We start from the raw sequence: 27,945 nt of genomic DNA, 5'->3' as shown, positions 1-27,945 counted from the left end.
AATATCATAATGCTAAAAATTTTAATGGTATTTTTATTAATTTTTTTATTAATCTTTCTTGTTTTTTTAATTTTTATTTTACCAGTAAATTTTATAGTTTTTATAAGTTAGGGTTTAGGGTTTTATGGATTTTTTAAACAATGTTTTTTAAATTTTTTTTATTTTATAAAAATAATTTATATATTTAAATATAATTTAACGTGACAATAATTTATTAAATTAATAAATAATACATCATATTAAACTATATCACATAAACATACATAAAAAATAATTATATCACATTAACATAAATAAAAAAGAATGAATCTAATTTTAAATATTAATAAAATCAAGCGATTCAAATTATTAATTTAATAAATAAAAGGATATAAAAATAATTTAAATAGAGACTAAATCTACGACCAAATCTAAAAGAAATTAGTAATGGATTGTATTTAACAAATAGAATGGGTGCAAATAACAACCTCCTTTTATAATGCCACAAGCACAACCCTATTCAGCCATATTTTGCAAAAAACAGAGACTGAAGAAAACACAGAGACACAGAAGAGAAAGCTTTAACCGTAACTTCAAACCGGAAGCGACAACAAGGGACGAAGAAGAGTGAACGAGGGAAATTAGGGTTTTCTGACGAGTTTGCCCCTTCTGCAGCAACCGCAACTGCAGCACTCGTTCTTCTTCCAACATGGCGACGCCGTCGCATGCTCAAGCTGTAAAGTCTCTCAACAAATCCCCTGGTGGCCGCCGTTTTGTCGTAAGCTTTCCTTTATCTCTCTCTTCAGCTATTCACAAATCAAATTACTCACATACATAACCATTAACATATACTATCATCTAAAGTAACTCACTGCACTGCTAAAACCCTAAACCCTACGTTCATGAACAATTATTTTATCTTATTTTTCAATTAATGATATTACGACGCTGTTTGTGTAGATATAAATTAATATTAATTAAGTTAATATAGGATAATTATTTCTCATATAAGTATTTATGTATAAGCTAAAAAAAGATAAAATAAAATCAAGCGGGTTTTATTAGTTCTCTTGGAGAACTTATGAAAGTAAGCTGAAAACAACACTTAGGAACATGTGATAGCTTATTTCCATAAGCTCTTTCAAAAGGTGATCAAATAAGATGATACAAACAGGCCATTAGTAGCTATTTAGTTACAGTTATAGTAGAAAATTGGAAACTGCTTAATAGTAAGACGATATTTTTGGAAGAAACATGCGAATGAGCTGGCAATGTACGTGGATCTTTATCTCTCTCATTTGTCTTAAATTTTCACTTTTTAAGTACAGTTACAACCCAAACATATTTCGCCATTAATGTGCTTTCTTCCTCGATATTTTGTTAAATGTAAAATAGAGATGTACAGGGTTATAATTACTCATCAGCTGAAAAACTATTTGTATTTCCTAGAGTTGTTTCTTCTGCTATGATTTGAATCTTGAATTGAAGGAATGAGGTCGGTGCCTAACTGGCCAACTCCATCTTATCAACTTTTAGAGACCCCCTTTTGACAAAGGCGGTTGGACCTTGACCCTTTGCTTTTTGAATCTTTGATATCCCAATGTTGCGTAGCATCCAGTTGAAAGGATAAATACCATAGCTACTGTTTGCATTCATTTGCACTATTGAACATCCAATAACCAAATCACGTAATTCGAAGATCGATTCACATTCATATGTTATTGCTCCTTATTTGTTTAAGTTCGATTTTTTTCGGCGTTTCTCCTCAAAATTTAGTCTATCAACTCCCAATAGAAAGTTAGAAACACTCTGGTGCAAGTATTAGCAAAATTTTCCTTCAACCATTGGGTGGATTAAAGTTGCTTTACTTTTATGAAATATAGAGCATCATATAACTGGTTTTAAAGCCCAAAAAACTTTGAAAAATATATTTTTTAAACGTTTTGCTTTTTGTTTTCTTTTTTATCTATTTTTATAAAAAATCTATATGCTTAGGTTCATACATCATTACATCCAGGAGACTTATGCAGCACACATTTGTATTATATTCACTGTGGATTTCGTGAATAAGCCTTCGTAACATATAGCAATTCTCTTGGAAATTTGTCCACTTCTACTTTTGAATTAATTGTTTTATTTTTTATTGGATGTACAGTTTAAGACATTCTCTGAGAGACTAGACGATGTTGATATCAATGTGTATAGAAGTCTTGAACAAGTCGCAGAGCTGCCATCTGAAGGTTCCACTTTTTTCAAAGACTGCCTTGTAGAATGGAGGGTATGCCTTAATTTACAATTCCTCTCTTTCTTGCTATGAAATATTTGTTTTTTTACTGGATTTGTGCTATCAGTGTGAACTTTTAAGTGGAGGAACCTTATATTTCTGTTTTGTTAGCCAACTTGTTTTAGCTATGGGCAATGGTGCCACTCTTATGATAAGGGACAAGGGATTGTATACCAGCCTAAATAGTTGTTTATGTCATAAATTTGTACACCACTTTCCGTCCAGTAACGAAAAAAAGCGCAGACTATTGATATTTGCTTGATCTACACTATACACTACTATTTACTTATTTTCTTTAATTGTCAAAATCCAGGAATTGAATACGGCAGAAGATTTCATCTCATTGTATGAAGAAGTTATTCCTTATACGCAAACATTGCCCCTGGTGCTGTTGCACAAGGAGTCTTTGATCTCAAAGCTTCTTTCTAGGTTGCATATAAAAGCAAGGCTATCCCTTGAACCAGTTCTCAGGTATGCAAGTCATTCTGAGGATTGCTTCATTTTGTATGAGTTGGGATGTTAATCAATGAATATTACAGTTCTTTGAAAAACTCAGGCATCATGATTTATTCTATAGAACCACTGATTCTATGGTATTTTTTCGGCCTGAGAGATTTTGATACCATGAGCACTTTTTTGGCAATCTATTAGTTTGCAGTTGTTGCGAATAATTCTCAACTCTTTTGCTTACAGGTTAATCACGGCTTTATCTAGAGATCTCGTAGATGAATTTGTTCCGTAAGTTGCTTAACATATTGACTAAATGTTTGCTCTTTTGGGGTTTCCTTTTGTCGCATTTGTCAAATTTCTTCCTAGACAATTTGATGGCTTCCTTAAGGGCATCGTTTCTGCTAATGTCTTTCATATTTACTGTGGATGTGGGTTTTGCCAGGTTATTTCCAAGGATTGTTGATTCTTTAGCATCTCTTCTAGAAAGTGGTGCTGATAGGGAGCCAGATATAATTGAGCAGGTATAATCTGTCAATTTGGCAACTTTATTAAGGGAGATGTGCATTCTCATTCGTTAGTTTCCTTTGTTCAGCGTGTTTATAAAATGTATGTTTTCACGCAGATCTTCACGTCATGGTCATATATTATGATGTATCTTCAGAAATATCTAATACTCAACACATCAGAAGTGCTTAAGTGAGTGGTATAGTCTATTTTTTATTTTATTTTTAATTGTGTTTACTTGCTATACGAAGTTAACTTTTCTGCAAACCTGAAACACTCTGGAATGTGCATGCATTTACCTGCACCTATTTAGTTAAAATCCAAAGATTGATTTGCAATAATCTAAGGACTAAACAGGTACACATAATTATCTCATTTGTTGGGTGAACTAGCTGAGAGCTATCTTTTCCTTTCCTTCATTTGTTGAGTAAATGATGCAGAAAGTCGGTTAAGAGGAAGACTAAGAAACTTTAATTTCTCCAAAACACAAAAATTTAGTGTAGGTTTTGTTACCAAAAAGTATTAAAATCTTTATGTAGCCTAAGGTGAAACGAAGAAACCCTGAAATGACCCTGATTTGAACCTACAGACACAAACTTCCATAAAATGGCAACAGAGTCTGATAATTGAATGAAGAACAAAATTATATTGATATATGGGCTATGGTATTGTAAAATGAATCTGGCAAAGGCCTAACAAGAAAAGTGTGTGGGTGTATTAACAATATAGGACTTGGAACTTGAAATGAAATTTAAGCAAGCGTTGACAAAAGATTAAATTCCTAATTCTCGTGTAGCGTTAATTTTTACTGTAGATGATAGAAGATAAAAAAAAAAGACAATTTGAAGAAAGGAAGGAGGTTTGGAATGGGTAATGATGTTCCACCAAGGGACGTTGAACCCCTGAATGAAAACTTGCTAATAAATGTCCTAACCAACTGATTTAAGCTATCAGGATGACTGCTTGTTTTGTTTAATTTAGCTAACCACGTGGCACCGTTAACAAGTCTGATTTTTCCATGTTTCTTTGACTTTAATACATCAAGGGTCACATCAAAATTGAGGTATTATCCAAAAGAATATGTTCAACAATTCATGGCAGAGGCAATGTCATTTGTCTTGAGAAATGCCCCAGATGAGCAGCTCAAAAGAGGTATTCATGTCATTGACTGTTTTTCATTGTGTATATGTATATTTCCCCTTCCCATCTTGTCTTGTCTTTTGTTTATATTTTTAATCATGGTGACCAATTTTGTTGTACTTCTATCATTAATTGCTTCATGGTTTAGTATTAATTATGTTGCTTTCTCTTTGTATTAATGATTTTATTAGTTTTTGTGGTTGCTAAGCTTGTAATGTTGTTTGGTTGGACAGGAATTAGAAGAGTCATTGCCGAGGTAGTGAAGAAGCCATCTCCATGCCGATGTTTTGGTGTTGAATTATTGCTTTATAATATTATGAAAGGTTACTCATCAAGGTTCCATTCAAAAGCAGAACGAGTGTTACAATTGTTGACTAGCGAAACAATTTATACTATTGGTGATCAAGCTGACCAAGGCAAGCTTGTTTTCTAGTTAAAAATAATAATTAAACTTTTCTTTTTATTTCACATGATTTTGATCATAGACTGAAATGTTCGTTGTGTTTGGTCGCCTGAAGCCACTATGCTACTTGTAGTAGTAACATACAAATAACATCAGTATTTGATTGGACTTCTCTTCATCAGAAAATATATTTTGCAGTAGTTAGATTTCTCCCTTTGGCTCTAAAATTGGACAATGGGAGTCTTCAAATCTAATGCCATGAAGCCTGTGGCTTAATGTTACAAAGATAAATCTGAATTTGTAAATTTAATTTCATGTACGAAGAAGAGATCACTAAATCTCAGAAGTAGGTTTGACAAGTGAGAGGTTAAAAAGAAAGAGAGAAGCAGTTTAAAAAATCTGGGATAATACTTTGTGCAATTAAATTAAACTTGGTTTATAGTTAGATGAAATTTTTGCATCAATGATCATGAAGGGGGTGCTGAACTTGTTGTGAAATTTTTTTATGACAGATGTGTGGAGTTTTTATGCTGCTAAGTTTTATTGTTTAAACACCTATTAGCAATAAGTAATGCTATTCTATTGCTTAGTTTCAACTTGTTAGTGAATAATGTTCTTGCAATGATAGGTGACTCATGGCTATGGCTAGCAGCGTATTGTGTAGTTTAGCTATTTAAAAAATAGTTCTGTAATAGTAATACAACAATAAAATATTTCAATTGAAAAAAAATAGACGCAAAACATGCAATTATATATGAACTGAAGTCATTAAGGCTATTGGGCTTAATATCCAAAAGGAGTATACAACAGAGAGTGAAAATAAGATGGAACCACTAAGAAAAATGAATCATGATAATTAGATTAATCTCTTTGATCTGTCTCAATAATTTGAGTTTGCTCTGCCCCTTCTAACATAATATCATCTAGACCTCTGTGACAGTTTTTTTTATGAATTTTTGGGCTGTGAGTATGGAAGTAGTTGAAGTTGGGGAGATTTTAAATTGGCTTTCATTCTTAATCGTGTAAAGTGACTATATATTGATTGGTGCATGCGACTCTATTTTGCTTGTTCGATGTCTCAATCTTTATTAAAATAATAATTAGATTTTTGAACCAGGCCATCTTCTCTCCTACTCTTCTGATCTTCCTTCATTGCTATCTGTCTCCTGATGTAGCTGTTTGTAAATAAAATTATGTTTCTACATGACTCATAATGTATTTGATTACATTTTTCTAATATCTATCTGCTTCAATTTCAGAGTCAACCATGTTGATCATCGTAAAGTCTGTGTTTAAGAAATTATGCGAGACAATGGAACCCAATGAGCTGAGTTTGGTATGGAGTTGCTTATATAAGGAAGTGCGTGAATGTGTTAGTACTGGAAACATCAGGCATTTAAGACACATTTTATTAGTGCTTGTCTCTGCTGTTAAGGTGCAAAAAGGGAAAAAGGTGTCTGGTAAGTTACAATACTTCATCACCGAATTATTATAAATTTATAACAAACCTATATTAGATAAATAGATTGAATTTTATGTTTCTTTTGAGGATTTACTTCATTGTTTAGTTTTCTCTTTGTTCTTTAAATTGAGTTTCCCTGAGTATTCCCACATTCCCGGCTCCTTGAAATTCAACGTCAATCAAATTTTTTTCTCATTATGTGGGGTCAGGTTCATGAATCAAATGATGCCATAACTTCAGGCTTTCTTGATATATGCTTTTGTTTGGAACTTCTTTGATGATCTTATTACAAATTAAGAGTAGTTCATATATCAATGGGTAATAAAAAAGGGATTGTGTTTCAAGTGCTATATGTTGGTGTGGTTTTGTTTCTTAAATTTCCCTTTTTGTCAAAAGTGTAGGGTTGCATAAATAAATATTTTTCAGCGTAGTTTCATATATTCTATATCATGATGCCATACATTCTCTTCAGAAATTTACTTGAGCTTTCAATGTGCTTTTGCACTAATTTCAACTGCCTTTACATGTGGCAGATTATAAGCCTACGCTTGAACTAGTCTTCCTGCTTATGCGATCATATATCACACCTTTGGGAGTTTCTGAGTCACAAGAAGATATATGTTCAGTTGTTGACATAATTTTGAAATTAATGCTGGCTACTCTCGATGGGCTCTGTAGTTACAGTCAGTCAATGATATCAGAGTGTGCTACCCAGTGGGCTCCAGTTTTTAAATTGCGAAGCTCAAGGTATGACTGAGACAAACAGTGCCATTTTGATTTTGACATTCTCTTTAACTTATTTGTATACTCTCTTGACATGTTTGTGTTTGATCCCAGTTTACTACGTTTCATTGAAAAACTGCTACAGAAGGATCTCTGTTTACTTGCTTTCAGAAGTAATGTTATAAGGTAATTTTTGAATGGGGTGTGTGCATGCATGGGTGCACATGAACAATTCATTGTTCTATACATTCTGGATACAATATTTGACTTCTATGTTTGTTCTTTTAGTGCAATAAACGAGTTAATGGAGATTTCCGAGGAAGAGGTCATACAGTTATTGCAATCCTTCTCTGAGAAAGTTCAATTAGATATACGAAAATCAGACTTTGTAGACAGAGAAAGTGCAGAAGCTTTAACTAGGATATGCCATCGTTTGCAAGGAACTATCCGTTCTTGGATCGAAAAAGTAAATGATATTGCACATTCGGACGTTTCATTTGAAGCTGATGAAAGAAAGGTGGCACTGCTGTGGGGAGTTGTGAATTGCTATTCTCACATGTCTATCGTTGACGCTGATCCATCATTGTTGGTGCATCTTGTGGATGCGGTAGATCAGCTTCTGACTGTTAAAGCTGGTATTCCACCTTTCCTTATTTGTTTCAAATATGAAGGGATTTTTTACGAGCAGTCTTGTAGAACCTTGTGTTTGGGTAATATTAAAGCTGGTTTTCCATTTTGGCTATACTTTATTGAGTTTGCTATGATTTTTAACTGGGTTGGACCTTACCAAAAAATAAAATATCTGGTTGTCGGTTTATACTTGGATTGCTGTATTCATTATTGCTATAATCATTTATTCTAATCTGCACATGTTTTGCTGATGGACTTAGTTGGCAAATATACATAAGTTCTTATTTTCATTGCTTTCAACTTTTCTTTTTCATCTGCAGACCACATTGAAGATACGTATAAAAAAGCATGGGAAAGCATTATAGGTGCTTCACTAGGTTCTTACAACAGATTGTGCAATGACAGTGATCTCAAAGTTGATGTAGCAGAAAAGTTTTTAAGTTGTGCAAAACGATATAAGTCATCTTTGCCAGTATTGTCGGCTGTTGCTGGTTATTTGGAATGCAAGTATGGGTAAGTGGATATGTTATAATTAACTATGTTGTAGACAGTTCTTGTTTTTCAATCTTTAGTAGTCAACTTTTGTCAGGATTTGATCGTTAGTGCTCTGTATTTCCATGACCCTTTCACTTGCATATATTATAGTTCTTCTTTGGAAGACACTGGGCGTAGAGTGTATCATCCAGAACTTAGCGAAAGGACTGCAGAGGCAGTGACAACATTTTTGGATAATTTGTGCCATTCAGACAAGGAGGTTCGCATTTCAACTCTTAAAATACTTTGTCACTACAAGCCATTGGGTGAGGAAAATTCTTCGGTGGATCAGTCAGCTGCAAAGAAAAGGAAAATTGAAGTTTCTCCAACTTCAATCTTGGATATACCAGGAAATAATGTATGTATCTTTATATTGTGTGGCATTACCTTTTTTTAACTTGAGTATTTGTATGACGGTGTATTTTGGTGAAATAACAGCCTCTGCTGGTTCTCCTGTCTATTGAAACAACTGTTGTATCAATTTCTACAAGCAGAAGCATTCAACGATTGGTTTCCAAGATTCAGATGGACTTATCTGCTGGAAGGATCACTGACGTTTATGCACCTCTTTTTTTGAATGCGCTATTTGGCATCTTGAATAACCGATTTAGCTACCTCTGGAATCCTGTATTAGAATGCATTTCTGTCTTGGTTAGCATACATTTTTCACTTGTGTGGGATATCTTTATTAATTATCTGGAAAGGTGTCAAGCAATAAGAGAGACCTCTAGCAACATTCATGGTAGTGCCAATGGTGCGTCAGTTGATCAGCAAACTGGTATGTTTCAATTACATTGCCATCATATATTGAGTTCCTCCTTCGTCCTCTCCATTTGTTTTTGTGGACATGATTTCTTATGTCATAAACTGACACTAATGTATATTTTACTGTTCTTTGGTTGGTGTCTTAAACTGAGTTTAATCTATTAAGTAAAATTATAATTAGTTTAATCTGTTTATATTTAGCTTAGTATGTAACGGCCCTTATAATTTTTTTTATAATGTGTTTTTTTTTACATAAATGATAATTTGACAATAATTAATTTCAACAACAATTTGAATAGTTAGAGTTGTTTAAATATGTGATGAATTACGTTCAAAGGATGATCCCTAAATATAACAAGGCGTCACAACATATTAACCATCCACTAAATATAATTAACCATGATTTTGAATGTCATTAACCACAATTTTCAAGAGTTCAAATATACCTTGTTTTTCGGTGTTAAAAATGTATGTGATTTTTCGGTGTTAAAAATGTGCACCTGAAAATTATGGTTAATTGCGTTGAAAATCGTGGTTAATTATGTTTAATGGATGATTAATGAGTCGCCATACATTGTGATATTCATAACCATCAAAATTCTTACGGAAATTTGTGTTAAAATTACAATTCACCATTTTAATGTTTCTTGTTACAAATGTATATTTCTAACTTGTAAAAGTCCTGTTTATATTATTGATTCAGTTGATTCTGTTTCTCAGGTTTACTTGGTTGTTTCAAATTATTTGTCTATCATGAATTTGATAGCACACCATCTGTAACAATATTGACATTACTGCTGCAAGCTTTACAAAAAATTCCAACTGTTATTGAACCTCGCTCTCGGCAATTCATTCCTCTTTTTTTGAAGTTCTTAGGATACAACACTCTTGATCTTGCTAGGTAAGTATCTGCTAAATCCTTTTCTATGATTTTGAATTTTGTGATCTTCTGAAACTTCAACTAAATTGCCATGTTTTGTAATTTGTTTTCCTTGGCTAACTGAAATTGCAGTGTGGGATTGTTTGATTCTCATGCTTGTAAAGGAAAAGAGTGGAAGACCATCTTGAAAGAATGGCTCAACTTGTTGAAACTTATGAAAAATCCCAAGTCATTTTACTTCAACCAGTTTCTTAAGGAGGTTCTGCAGAATAGGTTGAGATGCAATTTGATTATGTATCTTGTACATCACTGCATAATTATTTTCTTGTGAGCCACATAGATTAATTTGGTGGTTCCCTATTATGAACATCTTTTTCACCCTTTCTGTTTTTGGGTTTTTATGACAGGCTTATTGAAGAAGACGACCCTGAAATACAGTTTAAAGTTCTGGATTGTCTATTATTATGGAAAGATGATTACTTTTTACCATACACCGAGCATCTGAGAAACTTGATTAGTTCCAAAATTACAAGGGAGGAACTAACAACATGGAGTTTATCCAGAGAATCTAAAATGATTGAAGAATGTCACCGAGCTTATCTTGTGCCATTGGTTATCCGTCTTTTGATGCCAAAAGTAAGAAAGTTGAAAGGACTTGCATCAAGAAAGGTATACTGAATTCAAACTTCTGAGCTTGTCTTATATATCTGTCATCCCTTTTTACTTGCTAGACTAATAATATTTTCTCTTCATTTTGACAGAAAGCAAGCATTTGTCACCGGAAGGCTATTCTGAGTTTCATTGCTGGACTTGATATCATTGAGCTGCCACTTTTCTTTGCATTACTGATTAAACCCTTGCAAATAGTAAAGAAAACTGATGAGCCTGCTAACTTGTTTTGGACTTTACCTATTGGTTGCACCAGTGAATTTCAAGCATCTTCTTTGTTAGAATATTTTACTTCAGATAATATAGCAACCCTATCCTGGAAAAAGAAATATGGCTTCTTGCATGTCATTGACGATATTGTTGGAGTTTTTGATGAATTGCATATTAGACCTTTTATAGATCTACTGGTGGGGTGTGTTGTTCGGGTGTTGGAGAGTTGCACATCAGGTCTTGACAATGTAAAATTGAATGGGCTTCCTTCGGAACAACACAATTCTAGTACCAGCTCAAACTCTCTCGGTGAGGACAGTGTTCCAGCAAATCAAATCCTGGTAATAGTTTGTTCACACTGAACGGAAAAATTGTACAGCACACTATTTTTACAAACTTGAGGATAAAATTAATGATTCAGGGCTGATGTTAGTTTAAATAGTGAGAAGCACTGGCTTATGGTGTGTTTTAAAGTTCACTTAGCCATAGTGCTGGTATATTTTTTAGGCTTAAATAAAAATTTAGTCCCTGTAATACAGCACTTTTATGTTTTAGTCCCTGCAATTTTTTTGGTTGATTTTAGTCCATGGAAAATTGAATACTTTTTGCTTTTGGTCCTCATTGTATTGATTATTGTCCCTCAAATTTTAGATTCATGTTGAACTAGTTGTAATAAATTGTAATATTTGAACCATATAGAACTAGTTTGACACGAGTCACTAATTACTTGGATTATTATCAGTACCACAATGACCAAAAGCAAACATTCCTTTTTTTAGGGATTAAAATAAACAATTTTTTTGAAGGGACTAAAGTGAAACAATTGTCATTTGATAGATTCTAAAAGTAAATTATACAATTTACGATTGGAATCGTTTTTTCCCGCCTTGTATGATCTATGTTGTCTGTTTTGATATTAATTTTTATATTATTTTGCAGATTGGCAATACTTCAAAGCAGCTCAAGGACATGAGATCTCTGTGCCTGAAAATTGTTTCCCTTGTTGTCAATAAGTATGAGGATCATGAATTTGGTTCTGATTTGTGGGACAGATTCTTTTCCTCAGTGAAACCACTGGTTGATAAATTTAAACAGGAAGCTGCTAGTAGTGAGAAACCAAGTTCACTGCTGTCTTGTTTTCTGGCCATGAGTGCAAACCATAAGCTTGTAGCACTATTGTGCAGGGAGGAAAGTCTCATACCTGATATATTTTCCATTGTTTCCGTTAATTCAGCTTCTGAAGCTATCGTATATTGTGTTCTAAAGTTTGTTGAAAACTTGTTAAGCCTTGACAATCAGTTGGATTATGAAGACAGCTCTGTCCATAGAGTTTTACTTTCAAATATTGAAGTTCTTATGGACAGCATTTGGTGTTTATTTGGGAGTGATAATGCAGCCAAGAGGTATTTAATTTTCATTTGTTTGTGCTCTCACAATTTTAGTGGCTGAAGTAGTAATTGTTTTAACTTTTAACCATTTAAGTATGCATGTTACTGCTGCCATTTCATTGGCAACTGAATTTTATTCCTCCATGAAATGAAGTTACCTCTTAACAATACAATACCCTGCAGTTCTTTGTGGTATGAAGAATTTTTACTTTCTAGTTGATAAGGGGGCAAGTGTTGAACGGTAGTTGTAAAGAGCCGGAAAACAAAATTAATTTCATAAGGGGCTAAGTATATCCACAACCGAGACAAAAAATGTATCTAGGGAGAGCCTCCGGTCCGGAGTCTTGAAAGTGTAGACCTGTATGAAAACTGATAATTGAATTGCCTTTCGTTAATCTGTTAAACAGTTTTTTCATTAAAAATTGATGGCTTTCATTATGAGTCTGGTGGTCTACGATTAGATGTAATCCAATCATGTGTCTTCCCCTAAGAGCTTAAAACATTTACGAGAATTGGTCCTTAACCCAGTAGTAGAATTAGAGCCTTTGGCCATGTAATTGGGAGTTCAACCTTTGCTATTAACTATTTTCTAAACAAAGTTCAAATATATGCACAAGATTAGAGCAGGCTTGTGCTTTGTCCTTGCTTCAAGTGCGGATGGTTCAATTTGTGGTGGTGTATTAGTTTTGGAGTCATGGTTTAAAATGCACACCTTTTCTTTTAGTCCTTGCTTTTTTTTTTGTTTCAACAGGGTCCCTAGTTTGTTTTTGTTAATTTTGGTACTCAGTTTTTAGTTCTTGTAATAAATTATTTTAGCTCCTCTAATATACCTTTTTTTTTCTGCATTTTTTTTCACTTTTCGGTTTGACTTTGTATCATATAGAACTTATTGAACATACACCAACATATTACATAGACTAAAACATTATAACAAGGACCAACATAATAAAATAACTAACTATAAGGACCCCTTTGAAACAAAAATGTTTAGGGACTAAAACAAAAAACCGGGTAGATTATAGGGACCAAAAATATATTTAAGCCTAATATCATTCATGTACCTTTGACAGTTTAGAGATAGAGGACAATGGCAACACATAGGCATAATTTAGGGTGATAGCTCAAAAATAATTTATCAATAAGTATTGAAGGTTGAAAAAATATATTTGCGTTACGCAATTTATTAGTTTTTGGTGCACAAGGCAGAGCTGGAAGTGAGTGAACTCAATTCAATTACATTGAAAGTAACAAGATTAAATAAGTATACTTGCACATTTGGAAAACTTTGGAGCATGCTAATTTTACCATATGAATAAGTGGATATCTTGTCTGATTGCACTGATTCCATTTTATGTTAGCACGGAACAACATATCTTTTTTGTATAACCTGCATGAGTGAGGACTCAACACTAAATGTTTCGACCTATTTTTTTTCCTGATCAGAAAGCTGATCAAATCTCCTGGGGAGACAGTAATAAGAATTTTCAAATTTTTACCAAAGTACATCAAGGAGGCAGAGTTGGCAAATCGATTTGTGGGCATACTGCTTCTGTTCTTGGAAAAGAAAACACAAAGTTCTGGTGAGAAAAAATCCTATATATCCAATTGCATTATTTTCATCGTTTGCTTGCTATATTGAAATTGTATATTGAAATTGAAGTTCTCCTTGCTATATTGTAGATGTCTATATTGAAGTTCTGCAAGTCATTCAAAATATCATACCGATATTAGGAAATGGAAGCACCGCTAAGATTTTGGGTGCTATTTCTCCTTTATATATTTCGGCTGAGTTGGATGGGCGTTTGAGGATATGTGATCTTCTTGATGTTCTTGTAGTATCTGATGCATCTGTACTCCCAGTGGTAATTCTTGCTTTCTTGTCTCTCTTGATCCACTCATATTACTTTCTGACAAATACGTTCTGACATTTCTGTCTTTCTTCAAATTTCCCCTGCTATGCTGTTGGAATGAAGGCTAAACTTCTTCGTCAGCTGAATACAACATCTACTTTGGGTTGGCTTGATCATGATGCTATTTTGAATGCTTACAAAGTCATCAATGCTGATTTCTTCAGAAATGTTCAAGTGGAACATGCATTACTTATTTTATCACACTGTGTGCATGACATGTCCTCAGAAGAAACAACTTTTGTCTGTAGTGCACAGAGTTCATTGCTATCTTTTGTTGATTTTTCTGCACTCATCCTTTGTCAAGAAGGAAACAGTGAACAAGAGTTGTCTGTAATGCAAAACACTGATGGTTGTTGGACAAAATCATGCATCCAGCGTATAACAAAGAAATTTCTCTTGAAGCATATGGTTGATGCCATGGATGGGCCACTTGCTATTACAAAGGTATTTGGTGATGCATGTTATAAATCATATTTCAGAGTTGGGTACTGTCTGTGTTTTTAGTTATACGAAGTTAGACACAAGTAATTAGATATGCATATATTTGGATTTTATACCATGTCTTGTTTGACAAATAGTTGCCATTCCTATTTCCTTGCATGGCAGGGATTTTGGAATAGTATACTGACATAGATACTAAGTTAATTACTAATTGAAAATGTAAGTTTGTTTTAATTATATAAAAAAGGATTGTTTAATCCTCTATTTTTGAACACTGCTTGATGTCATTGCAGGGATGGATGAAGTTGTTAAGTCTAATGGCTTTGAAGCTTCCAGATGTGTCAAACCTTAAATCACTTACAGTCTTGTGCAACGAAGAGGGTGAAACAATTTTTTTTGACGATATAGCTGATTCAGTGGTAGGTTTATGATTAACCATTTACCTAAGTAATTTTCCAATATATATATATGTGTGTGTGTGTGTGTGCATCTTTTTATTCCAGACATTTTATTATTATGTGTATTTCTGTGCCTTTCCTTATTGTAATCCGAAACACTCTCAAACTATGATAACTTGTTATATTAGCAATTACTTTTGGTGGAGTAATGAACATAGCCTGCCAAACATCTCACGTAAGTACATTTGGTGTTACAGATCCGTAAGAGGGTGAAGGCACTGTCGGTGTTTAGAAATGTTATCAGTACGAACAAATTATCAGAGGTAATAAATTTAACTTCTCAAATAAAAGTATCTTTCCTAGTGACTGATTTTTAATTATTTTTTGTTTATTTCCAGTTCATCACTGAAAAAGTGTTTATGCGGCTCTTCTTCAACATGTTGTTTGATGAGAAAGAGGCCAAGGTTGACCATTTGAAAAATGCATGTATCGAGACCATTGCTTCTGTAGCTGGTCAGATGGGATGGAAGTCATACTATGCACTATTGAACAAATGTTTTCAGGGAGCATCCAAGGGTCTAGACAAGCAAAAACTCTTTATACGTCTAATCTGCTCTATTTTGGATAAATTTCACTTTTCAGAACTTTCTCATGGTGAAGAATCTAAGGAATCGTTGATTGGTGTTTCTGATATGGGGTTAACTGACACTGTTTCTTCAGTTATTTTAGGCAAAGCTGATGCTTCTGATGTGAACACAGATATACAAACGTGTCTCTATAAAGTTGTGCTTCCAAAGATACAAAAGCTGCTAGATTCTGATTCGGAAAAAGTCAATGTAAATATCAGTCTGGCTGCATTGAAACTACTCAAGTTACTTTCAGGTGATGTGATGGACACATATCTTCCAACTATTGTTCATCGAATTTCGAACTTCTTAAAGAGTCATCTAGAAAGCATTCGCGATGAAGCTAGGTCTGCTTTGGCTACTTGTTTGAAAGAACTTGGACTGGAGTACTTGCAATTCATTGTCAAGGTTTTGCGATCAACTTTAAAGCGAGGATATGAACTTCATGTCCTAGGATACACACTTAATATTATTTTGTCCAAGAGTCTTTCAAGTCCAGTTAGTGGAAAGATAGATTACTGTTTGGGGGATCTCCTTTCTGTGATAGAGAATGACATTCTCGGAGATGTTGCTGAACAAAAGGAGGTGGAAAAGATAGCTTCAAAAATGAAAGAAACAAGGAGAAAAAAGTCATTTGAAACTTTGAAATTGGTGGCCCAAAACGTAACATTTAAAAGCCATGCACTAAAGCTGCTTGCACCAGTGACTGCTCATTTGCAGAAGCATGTCACACAAAATGTAAAAGGAAAATTGGAAAATATGTTGCACAGTATAGCTGCTGGTATTGAAAGCAATCCATCGGTAGATCAGAGTGATCTATTTGTCTTTATTTATGGTGTTATTGAGGGTGGCTTAAAAAATGAAATTGGCTGGCATGAGATTAAGTTGATAAAATCGAAAGATAAGGATAGCCGTAGTAATGCTAAAAGAATTTTTTCAGGTCGTGGAGTTGCTAGTGGCTTATTATGCTCACACCTTATAACAGTGTTTGGTATCAGAATATTGTTTAAACGTTTGAAGGGTATGAAACAGGGTGTAAAAGATGAATATACTTTATCCCTATTAGATCCTTTTGTCAAGCTACTAAGTGATGGTTTATGCTCTAAGTATGAGGATATATTGTCTGCTTCCCTTGGATGCCTTACTGTACTAGTAAAGTTGCCTTTGCCATCCCTTCAATTACACGCTGAGAGAATAAAGTCTGCTGTATTTGATATTGCCCAGAGTTCAGTGAATGCTAGTAGTCCTTTAATGCAGTCATGTTTGACATTGCTGACAATGCTTTTGAGGAACACCGAAATTTCTCTCACTCCAGACCAAATACATTTACTAATTCAGCTTCCAATATTTCTGGACCTTGAAAGGAATCCATCTTTGGTGGCACTATCACTTCTAAAGGGTATTGTCAACCGCAAGCTTGTTGTACCTGAAATTTATGATATTGTTACTAGGGTTGCTGAATTGATGGTGACAAGTCAAATGGATTCAATTCGCAAGAAATGCAGTAAAATTTTGTTGCAATTTTTGCTTGATTATCAACTTTCAGCAAAGCGCTTGCAACAACATCTGGACTTCCTGCTCTCGAATTTGAGGTAAGTGCATAGTGTGTTTCTTAATTATTAATGTTCATAGTTTTCTTTTTCATTTTTTTGAAGATTGATCTTAGGCTAATGGATTTCTTAATCCTTACAGGTATGAACATGCGACTGGGCGGGAATCTGTTCTTGAAATGATTTATGCTATTATCGTCAAATTTCCTGAAAAGACATTGAATGAGCAATCACAGACATTTTTTGTCCATCTGGTTGCTTGCTTGGCAAATGATAATGATGATAATAATCGTTCCATGAGTGGGATTGCTATAACGAAACTCATTGGTTCTGTTAGTCCCAGTGCACTTAATTCTATTCTTAAATATACTCTTTCTTGGTATTTGGGTGACAAGCAGCAACTATGGGGTGCTGCCGCACAGGTAATCTTCTCTAAAGTACCATGAATCCATTAGAAATTATAAACTTGAATATCATATCGTCTCAGTACTTATTTTTTTGGGTCTGATTGTAATATGCGGTCTTCTTAGCAGATATGGTTGTTTGGGGATTTTTTTGTATAAATATACTGTAGTTGCAATTTAATTTTAATAGTTTTAGATAGTTGATATGCACGTCGAGTAGAGGTATGCCCAATACATAATACATCATCATTTCTGCTGGAGATGCTCCCTAAAATTAACGAAGAGACAGTTGAAATTAAACCTCATCTTTTTGGTTAATAGACTCATATATAGGGCAACCCCCATATACCTCATCTTTTTGCTAGAGATATTCCTTGAGGGAGACCATAGTTGGTTTTTCTGACCAGCAGAATACAAGCATTTCTTTCCAACCAAATACTCCAAAGAGCAAAATAGGAAGCCACGTTGTCATAAATTGTCTCTTAACTACAAATTGGAAAGAAATTGCTCTAAATTCTGATGACACGCCCAAAACTCATCCAGAAATTCCAAATGACAGTGCCAGCTGTCCATTATAATGAAGATAGTGTTGTCCAAACAAAAATTGTCCTTATAATGAAGATAGCTTTGGTTTTTCTCTGCAGAGTAGGACCAGTAGGCAAGGGACTGGAAGAAATAATTACTGTAGTAGGAAAACTATTTAGAGCCAATATGTTCTTTGTTTTTGTTTTTTTTGTATTTTCTTAGATACAAAAGTTACTCTAGCCCTAGCATGGTTTTGTTTGTCTGTCTGCTTTTGATCTCTGAAATTGCTGATACAGGTTTTGGGGTTGCTGATTGAGGTAATAAAGAAAGGGTTTCTTAACCATGTAGACTCTGTCTTGCCGGTGACTCGTCGCATTTTGCAGTCTACTATACTTGCAGTCATAAACAGGCAAGAGAGCTTTGAGTCTGAGTCCATCCTTCCCCTTTGGAAGGAAGCATACTATTCTCTTGTTATGCTAGAGAAGATGATTAATCAGTTCCATGACTTATGCTTTGCAAAGGATCTGGAGGTAAATTTCTTCGTACTGTCTATTTAATAGTGTATGGACTTATATGTGGATGCTTATAAATGTGTTGCTCATGACATGCTAGATTATGAAATATATGTAGATGCATATTATTTTTGTTGCAATTGAGAGTGCGGACTGCCCTGAAATGAGTAAATTGAGGATCTTATAGAGTAAAGTGTTTTGGGTTTTTGTTTGGAAAACTGAAAAGCATGGTGAGGTGCAGAGTATGTATAGGCGAAGACTGAGACTCAAGCACCCAAAGACCAATTTCTAAGTTGAACGTTAGTTATTTTGTTCTTCCACACTGCTGAAGCTTTATATCCCGAGATGGGGCCATCTAGAGGTGTCCGTGGGTACGGGTCGGCCAAATCAACATGATGACACAACCCAACCTGAAACGCATGATTTCAATTTTTTATAGTTTACATTTATCTGCTGAATCAAGAAATGTTTAAATTTAATAATATAATTTTTAAGAAATTTTAAAATCTTGTCTCGTGACCCTATGCAAACCAACCCGTTCATCACCGGGTTTGGTTGGTTTGGGTTCCATAGGAAAATAACAGATTTTCTATCCAACCTGAACCAATGAAATTTGACTAGGTTGACTAACAGGTTTGGCCAAAACTGCCCTGTCCCGAGAACATCCCTAGGGCCATACGTTAGATGGAGCAAAGAATATTACATTACCATAAAATATCCAATGGTTATTAACCAAGGCCATTCAGGTTGCTTGCTTCGTCGGCCTATTGGATTTTCTTTCTTGTAATTTCATTTTTATGTTTTGAGCAGAAGTTACAAAGTAGAAATGAATTGCTCAAATTTTAGAAACTCATGGGTTTTTGGTAATCGATTGCAATGGAAATTTTTTAAGGGTTAGGGAGTGAAGGAAAAATTTATGTTAAAGACTGATAGAGTAGCGCAGAAAGCACTGCACAAATATAGGCAATTCTGTTAGTTTAGGTACCAAATCTGTTAATACTTCCATTTCATTTTATATGAACACAAACGTCTTAGTAATCAAAACTTATCCATTTAACTTTCCACCATCATTTTCCACATCTGAGCAAGCACACTGACATATTTCTTTTTACACATACATTTCAGGATATATGGGAAGCAATATGTGAGATGTTATTGCACCCACACTCATCGCTACGCAACAAATCGGGTCAGCTCATAGCTCTATACTTTGCACGTGTAAAAGAGGCTATCAAAGAAAATCATCAAAGCTCCTTAAATAGTTATTTTTTAATGAGTCCTAGTCGACTATATCTAATAGCTACTTCTCTTTGCTGCCAACTGAATATGACACTCAAAGCTGATGCTGGAAGCAACCTGATAACTCAGAATATTGTCTTTGCTATTTGTGGTGTCCATTCTATAATGGGGCAAACTGCTTGCATAGATCCCCCTGCATTTTGGTCTACTCTTGAGCAACATGAGAAGGATAAGTTTCTCAAAGCTTTTGATTTAATTAATGCAAGAAAAGGAAGAACCATGTTCATGTCCTCTTCTGTATATGAGGACAGCAGTGAACTTAATGTTAAGAACACCCAATATATACTTGTCTCCTTATTGCTCAAGAAAATGGGCAAAATTGTCCTTCAAAGTGATGGTGTTCAGGTTGGTACTCAGTCGACCTCTTTGCATGTGTTGTTTAGTCTTAATCAATGTGCGTATGAGTAACATTATTTTGCTTATTTAACACAGATGGGAATAGTCTTCAACAGTTTTGGGATAATTATGGCACAGATACAGATGAGTAAGGATGACTGCCTACTGCATTATGCACGTGTGGTCCTATTACCTCTGTATAAAGTTTGTGAAGGATTTGCTGGAAAAGAGATAGCTGGTATTTGATCCTTTCCTCTCTTACATTTCCTGTATGGTAGATATAGATGTCAATTTTACCTTCTTTTTTTTTTCCTCATAATGTCTAATGTTGTAACATATGCTTTTAAGATTTACTTTACCTAGTTTATCTTTACCAAGCCCACCTTTTATTGTTGTTTACCAGATAATCTGAAAAAGTCAGCAGATGAGACGTGTAGAAAAATAGAGAATATTCTGGGCACTCAAAACTTTGTGGAAGTTTATAATCTTATCCGGAAGAACATGAGCTTGAAAAGAAATAAGAGAAAACATGATGAAAAGCTCATGGCTGTTATCAATCCGATGCGAAATGCCAAAAGGAAAATGAGAATTTCTGCCAAGAATAGTGCCAACAAAAAGAGAAAAATTACAACTTTAAAAATGGGGAGATGGACGCGATGATTGAAAGGTCCATATGTATGTATATGTATGCATCTAACTAGCCTGGAGCTTTTAGTGCCTGTGTCAAGGTTTTGGAACATGAACTTGCATACACGCCTGATGCTGTTCATTATAATGAAGGATGTCAAACTTTAGAGTATGCAGTGCTTTCCACTTGTTTGAAGAAAAACTAGTGGATTTTGAGTTTTTGAGAGATCGCCATCAAATTGGTGTAATATTAGTATGTCTTAGGAGTTATAGGACAGACATGACTAGTACGTTTTATTTTATTTATTTATTGATTAATTTTTACTTACTAGATGCTTATTTACATTTTTTAAAAATAATTAGTATATGTATACATTGACTTGAATACGGAAAAAGGAAATACTATAAAATTTAGGAGCGCTAAACTACATAGTTAATTAGACTAATTGATAATGCAAATGATATGTAATTAATGTTTCAATGGTAATATTGAGACAAATTAATAATGCAAATGAGACTTAATATGAGACAAATTAATATCGTCAATGAGACACATAATGAGAGAAGAGAGTAGCATATGTATGTATATATGTTGTTAAGGATATGATAGATACCATACCAAGTATCAGCAAAAATAAATAATGATTGATAATTGATGACAACTGAAAGGCTTTAATCACAACATCAAAACATTTAACTTTCATTAGCAAATAGATAATTTGAATTTTGACATTGAAAACGTCAATTGAAATTGTAGCTAATCGTCCAACATGGTTTGTTCATTAACTTCTATCGATAAAGTGTACTATGGTATGACAGTGTTAAATAAACATGTGATCTTCTATGTAGATTTCAATTGGTTCAACGTTTTTTTTTCTTCCTAAAAATATTACATTTGGTTTGACTTGCATATGAAGGATGCACGAGCCTTGCCTAAGCCTGTTCTTTAAACAAGATAATTGTAATTTTCATTACTTGGCTGATAATAACATAATGAGTTGTTATGGTTGAACACTCTTTTCAAAGTAGGGTACTGCCTAAACTTGGAGGGACAATGTAAAAGGTGGGGTGGTCTTTAATCAATGGGTACACTTCATGATTGTTTGTACTCTAATTATACATATTAATTAGTATAGTAGTAGTGTACATTAATATCTTTATATGTAAAGCTATATATATTGTTAGTTCTTTCTAATGTGGAATTAGTTATATATTTTCCCTATTTTCGGTTTTATAAGCATTGCTTGAAGCTTATATCAATACACTTTAAAAAAGCTAAAAGACAGGGGGGAGAGAGAAGATTATAAAGCTATGTGCAAAAAGTCAATTCAGAGTTTTCCAACATCAAATACCAAATAAAGTATTATGATAAGATGAGATGTGTCGGTATTGAAATACTTGAGCATATATATATACCACATAAAATATGTTACAAAATTATTTTTGAAAAAATTCAAAATTTCCGTTGATAATAGATAAAATTCTATCATAGTTTATAAATAAAGATATCCTCATCTAAAGTAATATTCTATCCGTTTTAAGTGTTAATTGACAAAATATTAAAATTGTTAGATTGGATGTCATATTATAGATTTGAATATACCTCGTAGTTGTGTGTGTGTTAGTTTCTGGTGGTACTATCTAGTTTATAAACAAAAGAAAAAGTAGTAATCTATTGTTACCACAAAGTAATTTTTTTTCTAAATAACAAAAAATAAAGTCAATAAGAAATTTAAATTGTCTTTCATAGAAATTTGTTCTATATAAATAAAATGTAAATTAATTCAAGGGTGTTTAAAATACAATGGAATTAGTATAATTAATTATTTATTTATATTTTAAACTGTAAAATATAACATTTTTATTGCTTATGCATGTGAAAATTACCGTCTTTCTCTATAAGTTTACGGTTGTTAAAACAAATCACTTATTCATTTTTTAGGTTAAAAACGAGTTTGGTCTTCCTATTTTTAAAATTATTTGTATTTAGTCTATTTTTCAATTTGACGACATATCAATCATTTTAATAATATGTATATGATGATGTAGATCATTATGGTGATGTGTAATTTATTTTTTCAAAATCTTAAAACAAAAAAAAAATGATTTTTTTTTTCAAAATTTAAAGTTTTAAAATAGTATTTTTTTTAAATTAGTATTATTTAATTTAAATTACACATCACTGTAATTTTCTATATCATCGTGTACATATCATTAAAATGATTATCACATCATCAAATTAAAATTAAAATTAAAAAAGAAAGAAATGTTAACAATTTTAAAAATGATGAAATTAAAATTACTAGAAAAATAGAAATGCGAGTTTCATAAAATAAAAAGATTAATACTATATTTTGACCTCTTTTATACAAGTAGCAAACTTATATCCATAGGATTTTAGTCATTGAGGCATAAATCAATATTATCCTTGAAACTAAAAAAACAATTTAAGAAAGAGCAATAAACTATATGATAGAGAAGTTGAGTTTATCACACTAGGTGTCATTAGGATATTGAAAAATTCTGAAGTCCATTAATTTTAAACTTTTATTCTTTATCAATGTACACATCAATCACTCTAATGCTTTCAAAAGAATTTTCCATGGCCTCTTGAAAGACCAGCTCCAATAGAATATAAATACACCAATAGAGAATCTCCACGTTTATACTCTACAAATTCTAAAGGATAATTAATTTTTCGGAAGGTTTAATTGTTTAAGAGTTATATTAATTGTTAATTAATAAATCAATAATTAATATTAAATATATACATATAATTATATTTATGAGTGTTGTAACTTCAATCTTTAGTTTATTTATTTCAGTATCTACTTACTTTTAAGGGAGTTAAATTACTCCATTTTATATAAGCTCTAGTCTTATTGTGAAACTATAGTATAAGGACATTTTGCCTTTCTAATTTTTTTATTGATAAGTAGGGATGGGAATAGGCTAGGCCGTCCGACAGGGCCTATGGCCTGACCTATTTAATAAAAAGGTCAGGCTCATGCTGTTTTTAAAGCCTATTTATGTAAATAGGTCAGGCTCAGGCTTGTAAAAAAGCCTATTAGGCCTGACAGGCTGCCCTATATATATTTTATATGTATTTCATTCTCTATTTTTTCTTCTTCTAATTTCTATTGCACTCACTCCAACAAACATGTATGAAAACAACATATTTTTTATAAAAACCGATATTATTTATTTGTTACTTTATATTTTATAAAAATCAATACTATTTATTTGTTATCTTTATATATATTATTAGTATATAAATTTAGAAACCCTAATTGTTTATTATTACTGAATATGAGTTTGTTTGAGAGGTAATATTCCGAGTTGTTTGAGAGGATTTGTTTAGAGGTAATATTCTGAGTTGTTTGAGAGATAATAATAGGTGCGTTTGTTTCAATAAAAAATTTATTTTTTTAAACCAAAAGCTATTTTTTAGGGTTTAAAAGGTATTTGTTTCATATTTTTAAAAAATTATTTTGTTAGAAAAATCATTTTTTTATTTAATATATATATACATATACACATTAGTATTGGTATATGGAGAATCATATAAATCGATATGTGTAGAGCATCATGTAGCTATAGATAATTGTTTATTTATTACCTTTATATATATATATAGATATGATGTTGCACGAGAGGATTTGTTTGAGAGGTAATAATCTGAGTTTGTTTGATACCATTTGTTTGAGAGATAATAATGGGTGCGTTTGTTTTAATAAAATATTTATTCTTTTAAACCAAAAATCATTTTTTAGGGTTTAAAGGGTGTTTGTTTCATATTTTTTTTAAATTATTTTGTTAGAAAAATTATTTTTAATGTGAATAAGGCTTTTAATAGGCTTACAGGCCAGGCCATGATAGGCCGTAGGCCAGGCTCAGGCCGAAAAAAAAAAGCCTATCATAGGCCGTAGGCCAGGCTCAGGTCGAAAAAATTCATCGTAGGCCAGACTCAGGTTTTTCAAAGCCTGGTCTGGCCTGGCCTATTCCCACCCCTATTGATAAGGTTGGGAACACAAATAAATTTATTTTACATTCTCAACAATATTGCTTATCATATTTTTATTTGTTTTCTTATTAAGTTTGGTCCTAAGCAAAAAGATTGAAGTGAAAAAATGAAAAATGTATAAAACAAAGGTGAAAATAAGAATGAAAATATGAAACTAACTACTTGAATAACAATAAATATTTTACTTTTAAAATTAAAAGAATACCTTCAAATTAAAAGAAATTCTTATTAAAGTTGATTTGTTTTTTATTCTCTTCCAACGACAATCTACAATTCTATATCTCATATAGTAATAATAACTACGACATTAATTGTTAATTTACAATTATATTATATGAAATTCAAACATTGTCTTTATCCTATCAAACTCTTTTTAAAGTGACACATCATAAATATACAAATAAGTAAATTATAATAATCATTATTATCAACAATAATATCATTTAGAATAACACATCTTAAATATGTAATAAAAACTAATATAACAATATTATCATTATTAGAGACGTTCAACCCATCCATTCGACTTCTATATTATAGCGATTATAATTATCACCAATTTATCAATGAACTCGTCAATTATACACATCAATCATAATTCATCAACAATCAACCATAATTTATTATCATGGGCGTTATCAACCATTAATGTTATAGAGTGAGTGTTCTCAATTAATTAATCTTCTCGATTGATTTACTGTGTTCACCATTATCATTGTTATTAATATTCATCTAACGTCTATCCTACATCATTTTTAATTGAATGATTCTGACAAATAATTAACTAATATTCATCACCACTTACCTTAATTAGTTAATTACTTAACAATTAATCAACTAATTATAATTAGTCGATAATCTATTTATCAATTACTTTATTAGGAAAAATAATAATTAAAAATGGAAAATGACCAACTTAAAAGATAGAATTTAAAATCTAATTGAAAAAATGATTAACTCATCACTGCTTTATTTATATTTTAACAAATTAAATGAGACAAACCAAATTTAATAGTATGATTCAAGACTTCAGCTCTCCTACCCAAATTTATCCTATTTTGCAACTGTTAGATTAATCATTGGATTAAGTACCCTTTTTTACAACATATAGCATGTATAAAAGAGGCAAGCAATTAGAATCCAATGCTTAAAGACATTAGTTGTAGTATAGCCTACAACTACTATCAGCCCATAATTTAAAAGTTGTCGCATTAGTTATATATATAAAAGAAGTTTTAATGTGTTTTTAAGCCTAACAAAGAACATTGGATTTTGATGAAAATATATGTGTTACACATCACATTGCAGTTTAAGGGTTGCTTAAGTAAATAATATATTTCACAAGACATGTAAAAGATTAGGATTAACAAGACTGAACTTTTTTTTCAAACATTTTGTATCATATTTAAAAATCTTTAGGATCTTTTAGGTCTGAAAAATAGTGTTTTTTTTTATAAAAATTATGTTATAATTTTGTTTTGACAAGAAAGTCTTTAAGTGAACAGTTTTGTCTTGATGAGAAAATATTAATATAAGAATATCTGATAAGGAAAATAATAAAAATAGTTTTTTTAAATATTTTTATTATTTTTAAAAATACAAACAAATATTTACTTTAAAAATCTTTTATTTTTTTTTATTAACGCAATATTTAAAAATGAAAATGTTTAGACTCTGTAAATTTTCAAAACTTAATAGTTAAAAATGACCTCTTGACTAGATTGACCTTCAACTAATTTGATTAATAGTTTGCTACTACAAATTAAATATGAGTACATATCAACTTTTTCTAAAATAAAAATTATAGACCATTAGTGACAACAAATCACATAACAACATGTTAACTACCACCTTATTTGTCCTTTGTGCCAGCACAATAGTCACATAGTGACCAAACAAAGACAAGTACATATATAGATTGATAATTCTTAAGATAATACAATTTTTTCCTAATTAACATTATAACAATTTGAATGAATCAACCAATTCCTTGTGTGCATCTCACCCACCACCCAATAAGGAAAGAAAAAGAAAAAAAGTTAGATTAAGTAAATCATGATTAATAACTTGACAATCCCCCTAATCCCATAAACAAACATATGGATAAAAGCATGAGTCAGTCACATCTTTTTATCAAATTTACAAAATAATAAATTAATCTATTAAATTAATGAATATCAACTAATTAATTTAGTGTCTTCATTCAAAATATTTCTTTAATAAAAATATACATTGACTTAAATAATCTTTTATAACTTTAAATCAAACATAAAATCTATAAAATTATGATGCAAAATAAATAAATTAATTATATTTTTCAATACAAGAGAATAAATTACTATTACACAAATTTAAAAGACTAAATTTAGCTACTCATATAATTTAAGGACTAAAATGCTTAGTTATTTATTTACTACCAGAATTCTTGCTTCATATTCAAGAATAGGGGTATAAAAGGTGAAAGATCCATGTCTCTATATGCATGTAAGATTGAAAAATGATTTAGGTAGATGAATGATTGAATTAGGAGTGAGTGGTTATTTTGAAGTTCTTTGTGGTCCTCAATTATGGCATGCACCCACCCCACCAGCCCAACTTTACCTTTAATTATTATATTGTATTGTATATATGCATGCCTTTGAGGGCAAGCCAGATAAATGAAATGACAGTTTTCTCAAATCTACTATGCTCACATATGCCTCATACAGTAATAATTAAGCGATTGGCACAAATATTGTATTTAATAAAATTAAATATTTTAATAATATTGACATTAATAATTATTTTATATAGGATTTAAATAATGATTTTGTCAAATTTTTATTATTCATTAAAATGATACTTTAGAGATGGTCAAAGTAGATATATATTAAAAAAAAATAGTAGACGGTATCATGCCACACCAACTTTATAGTACTAATTTAGCATGTTTCTACTTCAACGATATATACAACTATTTAAGAATTCGAAACAGGTCCCAAAGTTGGCCCACGTGTGCATTTATATAATTTTTAATAGAGTTTTTTATGTTATTTTTTAAATACAAACATCAAATAAAAATATAACACATACGTAAATTTGTGAATGAAGTATATATTAATTTATTACTTATATATTTATTTGAGTGGTAAATTTTGATTAGATGATAGTTAATTTATCTATAATTTTTAAATGTAACCTAAATTTTAGTTTTTAATATATTCTAATTTTTGTTTTAACTTAAGCAATTGTGAATAATTCCCTTATATAGGAAAATTTATTATTTTTATTTT

At 31.9% G+C, this 27,945-nt stretch overlaps 1 protein-coding gene across 1 annotated transcript; it reads left to right on the top strand.

Annotated features, from left to right (window-relative positions):
• The first annotated feature begins 493 nt into the window (after positions 1-493).
• LOC101506931 (uncharacterized) lies at positions 494-20,977 on the top strand. Its single transcript, XM_004492685.3, has 31 exons — positions 494-757; positions 2,135-2,257; positions 2,577-2,734; positions 2,957-3,001; positions 3,156-3,234; positions 3,336-3,409; positions 4,263-4,369; positions 4,591-4,773; positions 6,020-6,220; positions 6,756-6,969; positions 7,060-7,131; positions 7,234-7,580; positions 7,896-8,088; positions 8,221-8,467; positions 8,548-8,887; positions 9,595-9,775; positions 9,887-10,027; positions 10,162-10,423; positions 10,516-10,974; positions 11,573-12,036; positions 13,465-13,601; positions 13,702-13,883; positions 13,995-14,375; positions 14,666-14,791; positions 15,028-15,093; positions 15,169-16,988; positions 17,089-17,368; positions 18,172-18,405; positions 19,513-20,031; positions 20,119-20,260; positions 20,426-20,977. The coding sequence occupies exons 1-31, from the start codon at positions 689-691 to the stop codon at positions 20,680-20,682; spliced, it is 8,103 nt and encodes a 2,700-aa protein (XP_004492742.1). The 5' UTR covers positions 494-688; the 3' UTR covers positions 20,683-20,977.
• Positions 20,978-27,945: the final 6,968 nt, after the last annotated feature.

Source organism: Cicer arietinum, chromosome 3 (assembly GCF_000331145.2).
Source record: "Cicer arietinum cultivar CDC Frontier isolate Library 1 chromosome 3, Cicar.CDCFrontier_v2.0, whole genome shotgun sequence".
Lineage (NCBI taxonomy): Eukaryota > Viridiplantae > Streptophyta > Magnoliopsida > Fabales > Fabaceae > Cicer > Cicer arietinum.
The sequence above is the reverse complement of the archived record's forward strand: the minus strand, read 5'-3'. Positions and strand labels throughout refer to the sequence as shown.

What these genes read in the sequence shown, in the direction of transcription:
- LOC101506931 (XM_004492685.3), top strand. Translation starts at nt 689, where the DNA reads ATGGCGACGCCGTCGCATGCTCAAGCTGTAAAGTCTCTCAACAAATCC. An exon ending in AACACATCAGAAGTGCTTAA is followed by an intron (nt 3,410 to 4,262) that starts GTGAGTGGTATA and finishes TAATACATCAAG; the next exon opens with GGTCACATCAAAATTGAGGT. An exon ending in TTCAGAAGTAATGTTATAAG is followed by an intron (nt 7,132 to 7,233) that starts GTAATTTTTGAA and finishes TTGTTCTTTTAG; the next exon opens with TGCAATAAACGAGTTAATGG.